Source organism: Bicyclus anynana, chromosome 12, assembly GCF_947172395.1.
Source record: "Bicyclus anynana chromosome 12, ilBicAnyn1.1, whole genome shotgun sequence".
Taxonomy (NCBI): domain Eukaryota; kingdom Metazoa; phylum Arthropoda; class Insecta; order Lepidoptera; family Nymphalidae; genus Bicyclus; species Bicyclus anynana.
Genome location: NC_069094.1, coordinates 5,839,147 through 5,853,689, shown reverse-complemented (window position 1 = coordinate 5,853,689; position 14,543 = coordinate 5,839,147). Strand labels below are relative to the sequence as shown.

General features: G+C 34.4%; 1 protein-coding gene across 3 annotated transcripts in view; it reads right to left on the bottom strand.

Moving 5' to 3' along the window:
• The window catches only part of LOC112050828 (glycerol-3-phosphate dehydrogenase [NAD(+)], cytoplasmic), a 29,094-nt gene that overhangs the window by 7,471 nt on the left and 7,080 nt on the right, over positions 1-14,543 (bottom strand). For 2 of the 3 annotated variants that reach the window (XM_024089187.2, XM_024089188.2), the window contains exons 5-8: positions 12,503-12,649; positions 9,232-9,415; positions 5,052-5,205; positions 2,921-3,013 (exon numbers count right to left, since the gene is read on the bottom strand). In XM_024089187.2, coding sequence (XP_023944955.2) covers positions 2,921-3,013; positions 5,052-5,205; positions 9,232-9,415; positions 12,503-12,649 — 578 coding nt within the window. Of the gene's footprint in view, positions 1-7; positions 3,014-5,051; positions 5,206-9,231; positions 9,416-12,502; positions 12,650-14,543 lie in introns of those variants that run through there. The other variant, XM_024089189.2, reaches the window with a different exon arrangement.

Below are 14,543 nucleotides of genomic sequence, written 5' to 3'. Positions count from 1 at the left end.
ATAAGAATAAAAGATGCAATAAAATCTCAACTTTATTCAAACATAACATTATCTATAAACTATGGAAAGTTGTGCAACATGTCATCTAAATATTATAGTATGTATAAAATATATATTTTTACAGTATGAAACACTCCATAAAAATCATGTTTTGATCGATAACTCCCAGGGAGATATGAAAACAATAATAAAATATTCGATGGGTTAACACTACATCAAAACGATAACAAAGATATTAGTAACAAGGTACACAATATAAAGATTATTATCAGTAACAGATATTAATAACTTGCAGGAACATGCTGTTTTATATTAAAACACTCAAAGCGTTTTAGTGACAAACAGTTTTAAAAGCCCACGGGATTTACAGATCAATAATAACTGAAATACTTTGTCATTGCACATTCTACTAAAACAGTCGAAACTTTAGTTAGTGAGTGAATTTCCGTGAATCTCTCAGACCAATTATTTTATAGGACCTGCCTCGCTTGACGTTACTTTTCTGTCAAAGTATATGATCAACGATCTAATGCGATTATAAAAAGTGTCTCTATCTAATCGATGTAAAATAGTTGTAATCGTGTTCGTCGGTTAAAGAGCTCCGTAAAAATACCTTTTTGTGTAATTGAATTGTGTAAAAAACGGGCAAAAATTTCTAGTTTAGTATCAGATATATACCAAATATAAGCTCGTTTTCCTCAGAAAATGACAGACAATTTTGTTCGTGACTATGAGTGCGATACAGGTCCTTCTATAATTGGTCTGAGGTGAATCTTGACCTGTGAAGATTTTAATCGTCAACAGAAATTCCTATTAAAGTGTGCGTGATTATTGCTTAATTGTTTAATACCGCGAGCTCTTAGACTAAAACGTCTTATCATATTCAAATTGACAGGTCTCTGTGTTATCATCAGATGCAATGCATAAGAGCGACGTTAGCGACGTTGAAAGACATCGGTGCACCTACGCTATTATGAAGAGGCCATTGTGTTAATATCTACATACATATTTATGCTACCAGCTAAGTATATACTTTAGCGTGGCATATAATCAATAACGTACACACTGTAATCTCTTTTATTGCAGATATTGCAGATGATATATTTATATCTATAACTATAATATATTATCATGTTCAAGTACAAAGCGCGTCACGCAAAAAGAAAACTGACGGTTTTACTGAACATTTCATGCCATGAAGTTTGTAGCATCGGTATCGTTAAAAAAAACAATAATATACACGTATATAGTACTAATAAAAAATGGCGTAGTTGAGCATTAGCAAAATAAACAGTAGTAGTAGTAGTAGAGGCAAATAATCATGTTGTAGAGGGCATATTAAGTGACAAACCTTAAAAATAAGTAATTCAATTAAATATGATATCGAAAACTATACTAAGAAATATAGGTTCACTAGTGGGATATGTTATGTTATTATGAAGTGGTAATAGAGAACGAAACATCATAACATTAAAGGATTTACTATCGAGGAGAAGAATTATTATGTGAAGATAAGGTTATCAGATCGTTATTCAGATAATCAGATTCAAATCTGAAAGAACACTTCAGACATTGATGAGAGTTGGCATCAAAATGATGAAGAGGTAGATACATAGATTTTTGCTTAATAGGGATACAATTATTATAAAGTAAAATAAAACTTATTAAGTAGTGTTATCGAACTCATTCGAAGTTAATTGTATAAATTTCTGCGTGATGATCGTCAGTGTTCAGTTTACGTCGCACAACTTATATATTACTTTGCATACGGATCGTTATCTATATGACAGCACCCTTCGAGATAATTATAAACTTTTATATACATACAATAGTATACTATATGCTATTGACATGTTAAGATTTTCTATCCAATCTATTTAATAAAATGATCATCACCTAGCTCTTAGGTTTGAAGAAATAAGTACTTAATAGTCTTAACATTAAAAACGAATGATAAAAAAATATAAAATTTTCAAAAGCACCATTTTCGTAAGTCAACAACGACTGTATCTTACTTTTGTTAATTGATATATAATATATAAATAGCTACCGAATTGTAGATTACCAAATTAATATGTCATTCATAAAATAAAATAATCAATATTTTGGCACAATAATGCGATGTTATAATGTGGGTAGGTACATAAAACTAAAACTATTGCGTAGGCTTGTAGTGTTATGATATTTACGTATACAATGATCGTAGCAGTCTGTGCAGTCATATTTTATACTTAAGTCTGATTTAACAAGAAATAAGAGCCGAGCAAATGTGTGTGAAAGTGTAGTACTAATACTAATTTCGTTATGGTCTAAGATACGGCATTAGAAATATATACCCTCATCTGTTATTCATTAGTGATGAGAAATAAATGGTAGATATAATGTTTACAGTGACACATTGTGTTTGCAATGTTCTAATTAAGCCCAAAATGAGCTTTCATCTGACGTATAAGATGACTAAATAACAGCTGAGAGTATTTAGATAACATCACTTAACTGTTTATATCTGGCAACCCCACAGTTGCAGTGTGAAAACAGGCAACCATTACGTTTTCAATTCTGTTAAATATATTCTTTTAACTAGTGTACGATTTTTATTAATTAAGCAAAGAGAGTAGCTTAAATAACTTGAAAATAATCATTTATAATTATTTTTTTTTGTATTAAAATTATTATTTTTTAGTATTCAAATATTTACCGGGCGCAATTTTACTAGACAACCTATTTGCAATGTATCAATGTGAATATTTTCTATTTATTTTTTATCCCAAATAAATAACAGATGAGAGTATATATTTCATATGCCGGTTCTCGTACTATGTTATAACAATGAATATATTATTAGTACATGTTCTACATACAGTCTACGCTACGTTATTGACGATCGCTAGGAAGCTAGGCTATAGGAATAGTCTCTTACATATGCTCCGGGTGGCTTCGAATGCAGTCGATAAAGTCGCTGGGTTTCAACTCGCCTCGGCAGATGCGGAATACGGCAGTGAAGAGGGGGAATCTGAAATTTAATATTTTAATCATCATCACCAGTATCCTGGATTAGCCTATAAGCTATTTAAGCAATATGCTACTTGCCTCTTTTGTAAACAGTGGTTAACCTGAATTATGGAAGTATTATAAGCTATATTTTATTTTGTCCCGTCAATAATAACCAGTAAAAAAATTAATATAAATGACAAAATGTCTACGTAAAATTATTGCGCCGAAACACAACACATTAGCAAGTGACGTCATTCATAGAGATAACAGAGTGATTGGCGTTTGCAGCAATCATCACTTGCAATTTTGTTTTATAAAAATATTACAAATAAGAGATTATTTTCACAAATAAAAATGTGATTAGAGTTTCTAGGCATCTAAACTACCTATATGCAAAAACTTTCTTAGTTTTGTACAGCAGCCTATTGCTTAAGGCATCCCGTCTAAGATAACGGCAACAAGTACATGTGAATTAATCATGGTGTACCGACCCTACCTAGCACGGGATAAGTGCAGAAGGAACAAAACACACGAATTTGTATCTACGGTACCTATGTTTTAACATTTGTTTTTCAATGAAGTCTTTGTTACTACGGAGTCCCACACGGAAGATTGCTTAGGGCATCAAGCCTGGCCTGGTCAACCGATACTTTTAATAGGCCACTGCAAAGCCTGCCCTCTATCATTTTAGAAGAGCGCTTTGAGAGCTTAGAACTATCACGTTGCTTTATAACAGGTTGGCGGCGTTTACCCACACACCACGCGATTTAAGCATGGCATTTCTAACTGCGCCAGAGTCACTTACTCTATATGCGAGTAAAGTCGCATCCAAAAGCTAGCAAGTATAATAAAAGAGCGTTTCAATTGTCAGTAGCAAAGGTCGAGGCGGCAAAGGTAATGACAATGAATGTTTTACATTGACCTCACCGTCGCATGGATGAAAGCCAAGATTTGCTATTTCTGTTCATCTTAGTTACATCACTTGCAGTGATTATGCAGACATACATTAAAATTATTTGATTATATCTAGGCAGAAAGTTTTTCTCTCTATCCGATGAAATACATGCGATGGAAAAAGATTTACAATTACAATTTTTCTCGTCTTTACAATTAACTATTGGACGCTCGGGACTTCGGTCGCGAAAAAACTATTGCAAACATTAATCCACTTTTTAACTCCATTACATAGTACACTAGCGGACGCGTACGGCTTTAGCTGGCGACGGTTTTAGAACGTTTAAAGAGGAATTGTTTCAATTGGAACAATTCCGCTATATTTTGCGTAACTTTGACCGTTTACGCAGTGCACCCAAATGCTCACGAAAGAAATATTTTTTCCCGGTTTTGTCACATTTTTCATTTCTTAGCTCGAAGCGTTATAAAGCCTTCCTCTAAGTGGATTACCGAACACAAAAAATCATTTTTCAATTTGAACAAGTAGTTCTTGAGATAGGTTACATAGGATCGTTTAACCAAACAAGCATCACCTTCGGATAAGTGTTAGTTGACAGTCTAACTAAATTTAGATTTCGTCAATTTCTTCGTTCGTTATCAACCCACATTCGGCTCACTGCTGAGCTCGAGCACGCTTTCCCAATGCGGATTGGCAGACTTCACACACGCAGAGAATTAAGAAAATTCTCTGGTATGCAGGTTTCTTCACGATGTTTTCCTTCACCATTTGAGACACGTGATATTTAATTTCTTAATAAGCGCACAATTGAAAAGTTGGAGGTGCATGCCCTGGACCAGATTCGAACCCACACCCTCCGGAATTGGAGGCAGAGGTCATAGAGGAGTTCACGTCTCAGTTTCTTCAATTCTTGTCAAATTTTAAGCTACCCGACACTCATCAGAAGGGGGAATTTATTCTAACGGTAGATAGATAATGTAACATTCTCCGCGTCATAGTTCCTGAATTTCTTTGTACTGTATGTTTGTTGTTGTATTCTATTATATACTCAGAGGCACAATTATCCGCCCTCATTAATATGACGCGAGTATGTTGAAGTGGGCGGATAATTGTGCCTCTGCGTATACATATGTATTATACTAACTTGTTCTCCATATTTTTGTTCGCCAGCATATGGTTGACCTCCTCGGCAGTGATGGGCCCCTGTAATTTCTGTCCGTTGAGCATCTCGTCCTCTAACTCTTTGATAGAACGGCCTGTCTTCACGAACGCCTCCGCCACTCTTCTGTTTCTGCCACCTTTAATATGCAATAATAATAAATTGAAATTATTTTATAATAGAAAAAGAACATAATATGGTCAGCAGGGTAATTACATATATTTTGTGCTTAGTTTTAAATAAGTTTGTAAAATGGTGGTAAACAAAGAAATATACCTTGGCTGAGTTTGTTGTGGGCTCTTCTAGGACCAAGGCGCGTTTGGAACCCTCTTAACTTTAATTTTAAGTTTTCGTCTATTATTACCACCATTAAATTAAATTAAATTTTGACTTATACCTGACCTTTCAAAAGTGCTTGTAAACTAAGCCTAATTGAAATAAATGAATTTTGATTTTTGGCATATGATTGAAAATATGGCACTGATTTTACTTGCGACTCGGCTCACTGTTGAGCATGAGTCTCGTCACAGAATGAGAGAGGTTAGGCCTTAGTACACCACTCTGGCCAAATGCGGATTGGCAAACTTCACACACACGTAACGAATTAAGAAAATTCTCAGGTATGCTGGTTTGCCCACGATGTTTTCCTTCACCGATTGAGACACGTGATATATAATTTCGAATAAGAATATATTTAATATACTTATGTTATATTTAATTTTTAAGTGAAAAGTGATGCTGTAAAGTTACAGCGATGTAACGTGAGTTTGTTTTCATGGCGAATTCGTTGTTAGTGACAAAACATGTGTATATTTTTATTTTAGAATTGCGCTGCCGAGATTGGAACAGACAGCAAAACGGATGAAGCGAAACTATTAAGTATATACATTCCATGTTGACTACGGACAGTAGTCTCTTACCATATTTCTGGTATCTAAAGCCTACTTAATCGTTATTAACCCATATTCGGCTCACTGCCGAGCTCCAGTCTTCTCTCAGAATGAGAGGGGCCAGGCCAATAGTACACCACGCTGGCCCCTATACGGATTAGCAGACTTCACACACGCAGCAAATTAAGAAAATTGTCTGGTATGCAGGTTTCCTCACACACACTTAAAATGAACACAACTGAAAAGTTGGAGGTGCATGCCTCGAAACGGATACGAACCCACACCGGAATCGGAGGCAGAGGTCATATACACTGGGTTATAACGGCTAAAACCTACTTAATGGTTATTAATAACAATATAGAATGCATAACGCGCATTATGTGGCCATGGTAACATTTATATCTTCGTGCAATAAATAATAATCAATCTCTATCGCGTGGGCTTCGATAAGCTTAGCAATAACGCTTGTAAGTGTCAGGTAAATTTAATATCCCCTGTATCAGGAATCGATCTGTGTGGTTTATGTTAACATATTGTTTTTATTACTTTCAATATTACAACGAAGGAATACTAAACTTCATTAATACCAATTAAATACATATTAAATTAGTAGACTAATAATATATTTAAGCATGGTTGTAAATAATAAAAATTTTTATAAAAAAAAACTATTTTTTTTTTAATAATATTATAAGATCTACTTTAATGTACTACACGCACACACAAACGAATAGACGGATTAAAAAGTTACTGTTAAATTGAGACTATTGAATGGAGATGATGACTAGGTTTGCATATAGTGATTTTTATGATACATTCGGGTAAATAAAATCAATGTTAACTAATTTGTACATAAAAAGCAAAGATTGACTGGATATTTGCAAAATAAATAAGATTGAAAATTTCAAAATCTATTTAAAATCTTTTATCGTAATTAGATGAAAAATCATACAGTTTTAGCTTTCATACATTAAATGTAATTTTTTAATACATGAACAATAAACATAAACGCACAAATAACAAAGATATTAGTAATTTTGTTTGAACGCCCATACAAATCTAGCGATCATTATGTACCTACGACGTCATTAATTCGTACCATTTTGTATGGGGCGTTTTTCAGGGATCCGCGGCAGCGCCGCAAATCTGACTCTTTAAACCCTTTAGCTCCGAAAGTAATGATCGCAGATACTGTGTTACTTTTACAAAATTGCTTTAATATTAGCATACTCCTGATTTATATACAATTTAAAAAACTGTCATCCCCCCTATTACCAACAGGTACCTATAACCAATGATTGAACCAATGATTCCGAACCGGTGGTAGAATTTTTACAAATAGTCAACTGAAAAATCACCACAAAAATTGATCCGAATTTAGCGATTTTGTGTTTATTTAAATTTTATATTTATGTGTATATAGTTTTTACATTTCCAATTGGAAATTTGGGTATTATGTGTTTAAATAACTTTCGTTGTTTAATAAGTGACTAAACGAAATTAAGACAATTATGCACATTTGTCCGTCTCAGTTTTGATGCGCTAGTGCGTAATCTCTAGTATATATCATTGCCTATAATATACTCACAGAACATAAAGCACAAAGCTAGACATAACATGCTCGTAATATTAGATCGCCTATTTTCCACTTTATCGAATTTACTTATGTCTGTAGAACAATTTAGGAATTGTTCTAGATTGTAGGTACTAGAACAATGTGCAGGAAGAGGATGTTAAAATTGACAGCAAATTACATACAAACGTTATTATTTATTAACAAAGCAAAAGGGTCAGGATAAAAGTAATCTATACTAATATTATAAAGAGGAAAACTTTGTTTGTATGTTTGTTTGATTGTAATAAATAGGCTCAAAAACTACTGGACCGATTTTAAAAATTCTTTCACCATTCGAAAGTTACATTATCCACAAGTAACATAGGCTAAATTTTATTTTGGAAAAAATAGGGTTCCGTGAGATATTTGGGTTTTTCGGACACAAGGTTTAAAAAATCAACCAGAAAAGTAGGGTACGGGTAGGTAATAGTAGGGTAGGGTTAGGGGTAGGCTAGGGGTTGGCTAGGGGTAGTTGAAAGTTTACATCAAGTTTCACGCGGACGAAGTCGCGGGCGTCGACTAGTTTGCTATAACAAAATTTGCTGCCATTGCCCTCAAAAGTTCAGTTATTGTAAAAAAATGAGCTATCCATCCGTTTTTAAAGGACGGAAATGTCGATGGACATACGTAGAAAACATACATACAGCCGAAATTAGAACCCCCTGCTTTTTTGAAGTCGGTTAATAAAGTAGCAGACGCCCCGCGGTTTCATCCGCGTAGTTCCGTGGCGATTATATAGCCCATTACACTAGCAAACAACGTGTCTATCTATTAGTAAAAGAATTTTCAAAATCATTTCAGTAAATCCAGAGATTACCCCCTACAAATTTTACCTTTTATAATATTAGTAAAAGTAAATAAATAAATAACTAAAGTAAATGTAATGAAAAGTCCATTCGTATATAATAAATACCGGATCTAACCTATGCTCTAAATAACTAGATAAAAGATATCTGACGAAATGCAATATATATGACAGTTTATAACGCAAAACAATATCTATCTTATATAGTTTATGATAGCTCTTACTATTATAATAGTAAATGCGGACAATGAGGTCCAGGGTTCGAATCTCAGTTCAGGCCAGCAAAAAGAATACGTTATTGGGTCTTTTCTTACAAGAAAAATCTAAATAGCAGCCTGAAGTTGACGGTGTTGGCCCAACTCAGACCAATTATTGTATAGGACCTGCCTCGCTAGATGTTACTTTTCTGTCAAAGTATATGATCAACGATCTAATGCGATTATAAAAACTGTCTCTATAGAATCGATGTTAAATAGTTGTAATCGTGTTCATCGGTTAAAGAGCTCCGTAAAAATACCTTTTTGTGTAATTGAATTGTGTAAAAAACGGGCAAAAAATTCTAGTTTAGTATCAGATATATACCAAATCTAAGCTCATTTTCCTCAGAAAATGACAGACAATTTTGTTCGTGACTATGAGTGCGATACAGGTCCTTCTATAATTGGTCTGAGTGGCCCAACCCCGTGCCTCGGAGAGCACGTAAAGCCGTGGGTCCTGCCTCTGATCTTTCACCGGACTAAGAGATTGCGCCTTTGCTTGTGCACTATAAGATGTCCTGTAGGTACATGGTTAATCTCATCATGAGATTGGCCGTCGGTAACTTAAAATTACGTCAAAAAGTCGCAACACACTGACCGTAACACGTCGTGATGAGGTCCGCGACGCCGCAGGACTCGAAGAACGTGCTGAGTTTGCTGCCCGGGTAGAACACGTCCACGAACTTGATCATCTCCATGAGCCCCAGCCGGATGACCGCCGCCTTCGTGTTGTCTCCGAACCCGAGCCCGTCCACGAAACCAGCCCCTACTGCCACTATGTTCTGCACAAAATACACGTTTTTTATTTTTTTTTTTAATTCTTTTAGTTTTTTTTAGGTTGGTACGTAATTTAGTTTTTTTTTTAATGGTAAATTCAGAATTTTCTTAAAATTTAACGCATGTTGAGTTAGCCTGTAAGTGGGGTGTACAATGTAGCATATTATTTTTTTAATGCATGTTATGTTTAATTAGTCATAAGTTTTTTGTATACAACGTTGGCTTCCGAATAAATAAATAAATGAATATATCAGCAACCTTAGTTTTCCTAATCCTAAAGATGGACACACAACCCTCAGACCAATTATTGTATAGGACCTGCCTCGCTAGACGTTACTTTTCTGTCAAACTATATGATCATCGTGAGCCGTGATCACCCAGTAGGTAGTGTGGGTTCGAATCCGGCCCGGGGCATGCACCTTTAAGTTGTGTGCATTTTAGGAAATTAAATATCACGTGTCTCAAACAGTTAAGGAAAACATCATGAGGAAACCTTCAATCTGCATACCTAAGAATGCGATTATAAAAACTGTCTATAAAGTATCGATGTTTCACAGTTGTAATCGTGTTCGACGGTTATAAGCTCCGTAATCTTTTTGTGTAGTTGAATGGTGTAAAAAAAGGGCCAAATAAGGTGTAAAAAATGTATCTAATCTCGTTGTCTTAAGAAAATGACAGATAATTTTGATCATTAATTTAGGTGCGATACTGGCCGTATATTCTATATATAAAACCTCACTGACAGCTTAGCGAAGCTAAGAGATAGATGTTAACCTGCTGACCTTATGATAGAGAACTGAATAACCACTGGATCAATATGAGTTATTAGTTGTAATGAAACATTCGTATATTGATAGATTGTGAAATCGCTTATCGCTACACTAAAATACCTAATTGCAACGTCTCATTGGCCAGAGCCAATCGATGGCCGATCAAAGAAGTGGGAAAACTTAATCAAATACCTACGGTTATATAAAGTACTAGCTGACGCCGCGCGGTTTCACCCGCGTGGATCCCGTTCCCGTAGGAATACGGGGATAATATATAGCCCATAGCCTTCCTCGATAAATGGGCTATCTAACACTGAAAGAATTTTTCAAATCGGACCAGTAGTTCCTGAGATTAGCGCGTTCAATCAAACAAACAAACAAACTCTTCAGCTTTATTATATTAGTATGATATGATGATTTTGAGAAATCTGTTAGTAGGTATATTCAATTAAAATCAAGTTGTAGTACCGTACAATTCTAAATTACAAATTGTAGCAATTATTTTCCAAAACAATTTCTCTTTTGTCTTGTCTGCTTTCTGAATAGAATCAGACTACGGTTAGCTTTGGTAGTAAGTTTTTTTATAATAAATTCCGACTTATGACTAACTAGCAGACGCCCGTGAAAAACTGGGCAGCGCACGCAGTGTTCCAATCTCTCAATAGGAAAAAAATCCCCGATTTTGAAACATTCTTCATTGGTGCTTCGCTCCTATTGATCTTAGCGTGATAATATATAGCCTATAGTCTTCCTCGATAAATGAGCTATCTAACACTGAAAGAATTCAGATTAGTAGGTATTCCTGAGTTTAAGCAAAAAAACAAACAAGCTTTATAATATTAGTATAGATAATGTTAGCAGCGTTTACTGCATCGTATCAACATATATTTAGCACAGCTGTCTCTTATCTACCGTGGGTGTAAAAATAAATCGAGTCAACTATTTCGTTCTCAAACGTCAGCGGTGGATCAAAAATAAAATAGTTGTCAGGCAAATTCTGAATTGTTATCATCACTGAATAAAAATCAGTATTCATCCACTCACAGCACAATCAATTAATTATTAATTAATAATTTTTTACAATTTTTGTTTAAACTGTTATTTCGTGTTGGCTGCAACGAAAATTGTCAAAGGTAGGTAATTCTTATCACACGTTTTGTCGAGTTTTGGATAGAAATTTAGCAGGGGGTCCACCAAATACAGTTAAATTAGAAAATGGTCTATGAGAAAAAAAAGGTTGGGAACCTCTGATCTAGCTACAACGGCTACAACGAACATAATCTTCAAAATCAGCTTTTAAAAATAAAAATGTGTTTTTCTCTCTGTGGCATTGCCGGCTATACAAAATGAACTGTTAGTTATCAGTTGTGGGTTTAATATTCGCTTGTATGAGTTGGCCCTAAGAAAATTTCATTATCGTGAAAGACTAAATATTGATATTGTTGTGTAATATAGTTTTCTATCTTATCTCTATTACCGAAAAGTACATTAAAATCAAACTATTTATGAACGAAAAATTATCAATAAGTACAAAACAAGATTTATAAAAACCGACATCTAGCATAAGGAACATTAAATATCTCATATCTCAATCTCAATCAAATATATTAATAGTAAAAACAATAATTTAATTATCTAAGTTATTAAATCACAAAATTGAATTGCGGTATTTTTATAACGAGTCCTTCATGCATAATATTCTACATGTAATGGTTCTTTAGTGTAGTATGTATTGTTTTAACAATAATATAACTTACCATTGTGTTGTGACGTCATAGACCTGTTCCGCTAGTTTCTGATATGTATAGTTATAACTAACGGATTAAACGGTTGTAGCAAAGTGACATCAATTCTCTTTCTACAAACGCTTACGTTTCGTAAACTAATAAATATAAGGGGGTTATCGATAGGTGACGTGATCAACTTATCAATCGGATATGTCATACCTACACATTTCTTCAATTTTCGATGCGTTTTTAGAAAGAGAATAGAACCAATAATTATTAGAGACTATAGCCCAGTGGATATACCTTTGCCTTCGATTCGAAGGGTGTAGGTTCGAATCCGGTCCCGGGCATGCGCCTCCAACTTTTCCATTATGTTCATTTTAGGAAATTAAATATCACGTGTCTCAAACGATGAAGGAAAAACATCATGAGGAAAGCTGCGCACCTAAGATTTTTCTTAATTCTTTACATGTGTGAAGTCTACAAATCCGCATTGGGCCACAGTGGTGGACTATTGGCCAAACCCCTCTCATTCTGAGAGGAGACTCGTGCTCAAGGGTGAGGCGAATATGGGTTGTTGATGATGAAATGTTACCTTTAAAGCGCCACATATCTCTACTGCGTCCTCGTCATCCACCACAACGACCCGGAAGTACTCCGTCTGAATGATGTCGCGCATCATCGGGGCCAGCATCACGTCTCGGCATCCTATCGTTGTTTCGCAGAATTTTTCTTCCGCCACCTGGCAATATTTTTGTTTTTAGGAGAAGAAAAATACGGAACCCTTATGAACTACTAACTACTTTTACTACTACAGCGAAAGGTTGGCAAACCCTGCTTTAGATGTATGTATGTTGACGGCCTCCGTTGCACAGTGGTATGCGCAGTGGATTTACAAAACGGAGGTCCTGGGTTCGATCCCCGGCTGGTCCGATTGAGATTTTCTTAATTGATCCAGGTCTGGCTGGTGGGAGGATTCAGCCGCGGTTAGTTACCACCCTACCGACAAAGACGTACCGCCAAGCTATTTAGCGTTCCGGTAAGATGTCTTGTAGAAACCAAAAGGGGTGTGGATTTCATCCTTCTACAAACAAATTAGCCCGCTTCCATCTTAGACTGCATCATCACTTACCATCAGGTGAGATTGTAGTCAAGGGCTAATTTGTATTTATAAAAATAGTTTATTTCGGAAACATCAATCGGTAACAAATAATTAAAGGCTAGAGTTTTCTTTTAAGAGTTGTAAACTCCTGTGACAGAAAACTCCGCTCTTCCATAAGAAGCCGTAATGAAAAATATTTAAAATTAATCATAGTCGGTATATCTAAAACTAAAAGCGTGAAAAAATGTGTCTGTGCGTGTGTGTGTTTCATATTCATTATTGGAGTATTTTTAAGAAAAATTGTTATTTATAACAAAAGAATTCCATGCTGATGACATCGTGGGCATCCGATAGTAGGAATTTAACTACAATAATATGATTGTAGTCATCAAAAACATTTTATCAGACTACAAAAAAAAGTATTTTTAACACTTTTTTTACGTATGTCCGTGATTTTCTGATTTGATGTGAAAGTGGTTTTCCTTGTACTATAAAATCAAGGAAAATTTTGAGTACAGCTCCTTTTTCCAGAAAAAAAGAAAAATTATATAAACATAAGTTTTGAAGTTACAAAGTAAAACTTAACGATGTTGAATGAAGTTGATGATGAAACGTAATTAAAATGGACGGCTTTGATAAGGTATTTATTTATTCGCAATTAGGCTTATTAGTTATAATCTTAGACCATTATTAATGGTCTAAGGTTATAATTATAATTCTGGATATAAAATTACCAGGTATTATAATTAAAGGTACTCAAAATTACCTAAGATTAATGCGAGTATCACTAATTAAAGTTAAGCAAGGTCAAATACTTTTCTCAGTTTGCTTAAAAAAAATGAAAGGCATTAAATAGGAATTTGTAGAACGTTAAACGCTGTCGGATGGTGACCTTCATAATTTTTTAAAACATTTAGACACTGAATAATTACTGTAATTAATATAATATTGTGATTATTGATATAACTTTTAATTATTTTATAATACGTAAATATCTTTTGTTATTATATTTACAGATACTTGATGCCATTGGAGAGTGATACGAGTATTTGTGCATAATCTAAAACATTAATATGCATGCATATCAGGCATTCTGTTTAAATCATACATGTGTATCATAAATATACATATATACCGTATTTCCCATAAGTTCAAGGTGTTGACGAGTCCATTTATAGGAGCCAAACTGCGTAACTAATATTTTTTAACTAAAAATAAAAACTTTTATGTTTTCATACAAAGTAATTCAAATAAATCCGACGTCCATGTAACACACGCCTTTATCTATCCTTGCATTTTGAGTTTGGTTACGTCATTATTATAAGGATGCGTATAAGGGATATATTTTAAGATCTATTTACAAAGGAAATATTATTTACTCCAAAAATATTCATTTTAGAACACATGTTCCTTGAACATATTGAATTAATTTTTGTTGAAGTTATGGGAGCATCTCGCCAGCACCCTGTATATTATTCCTTCGGTACAGCACTATAAAAGAATAAAAAATAAAGAATATACGATTTACACTAAC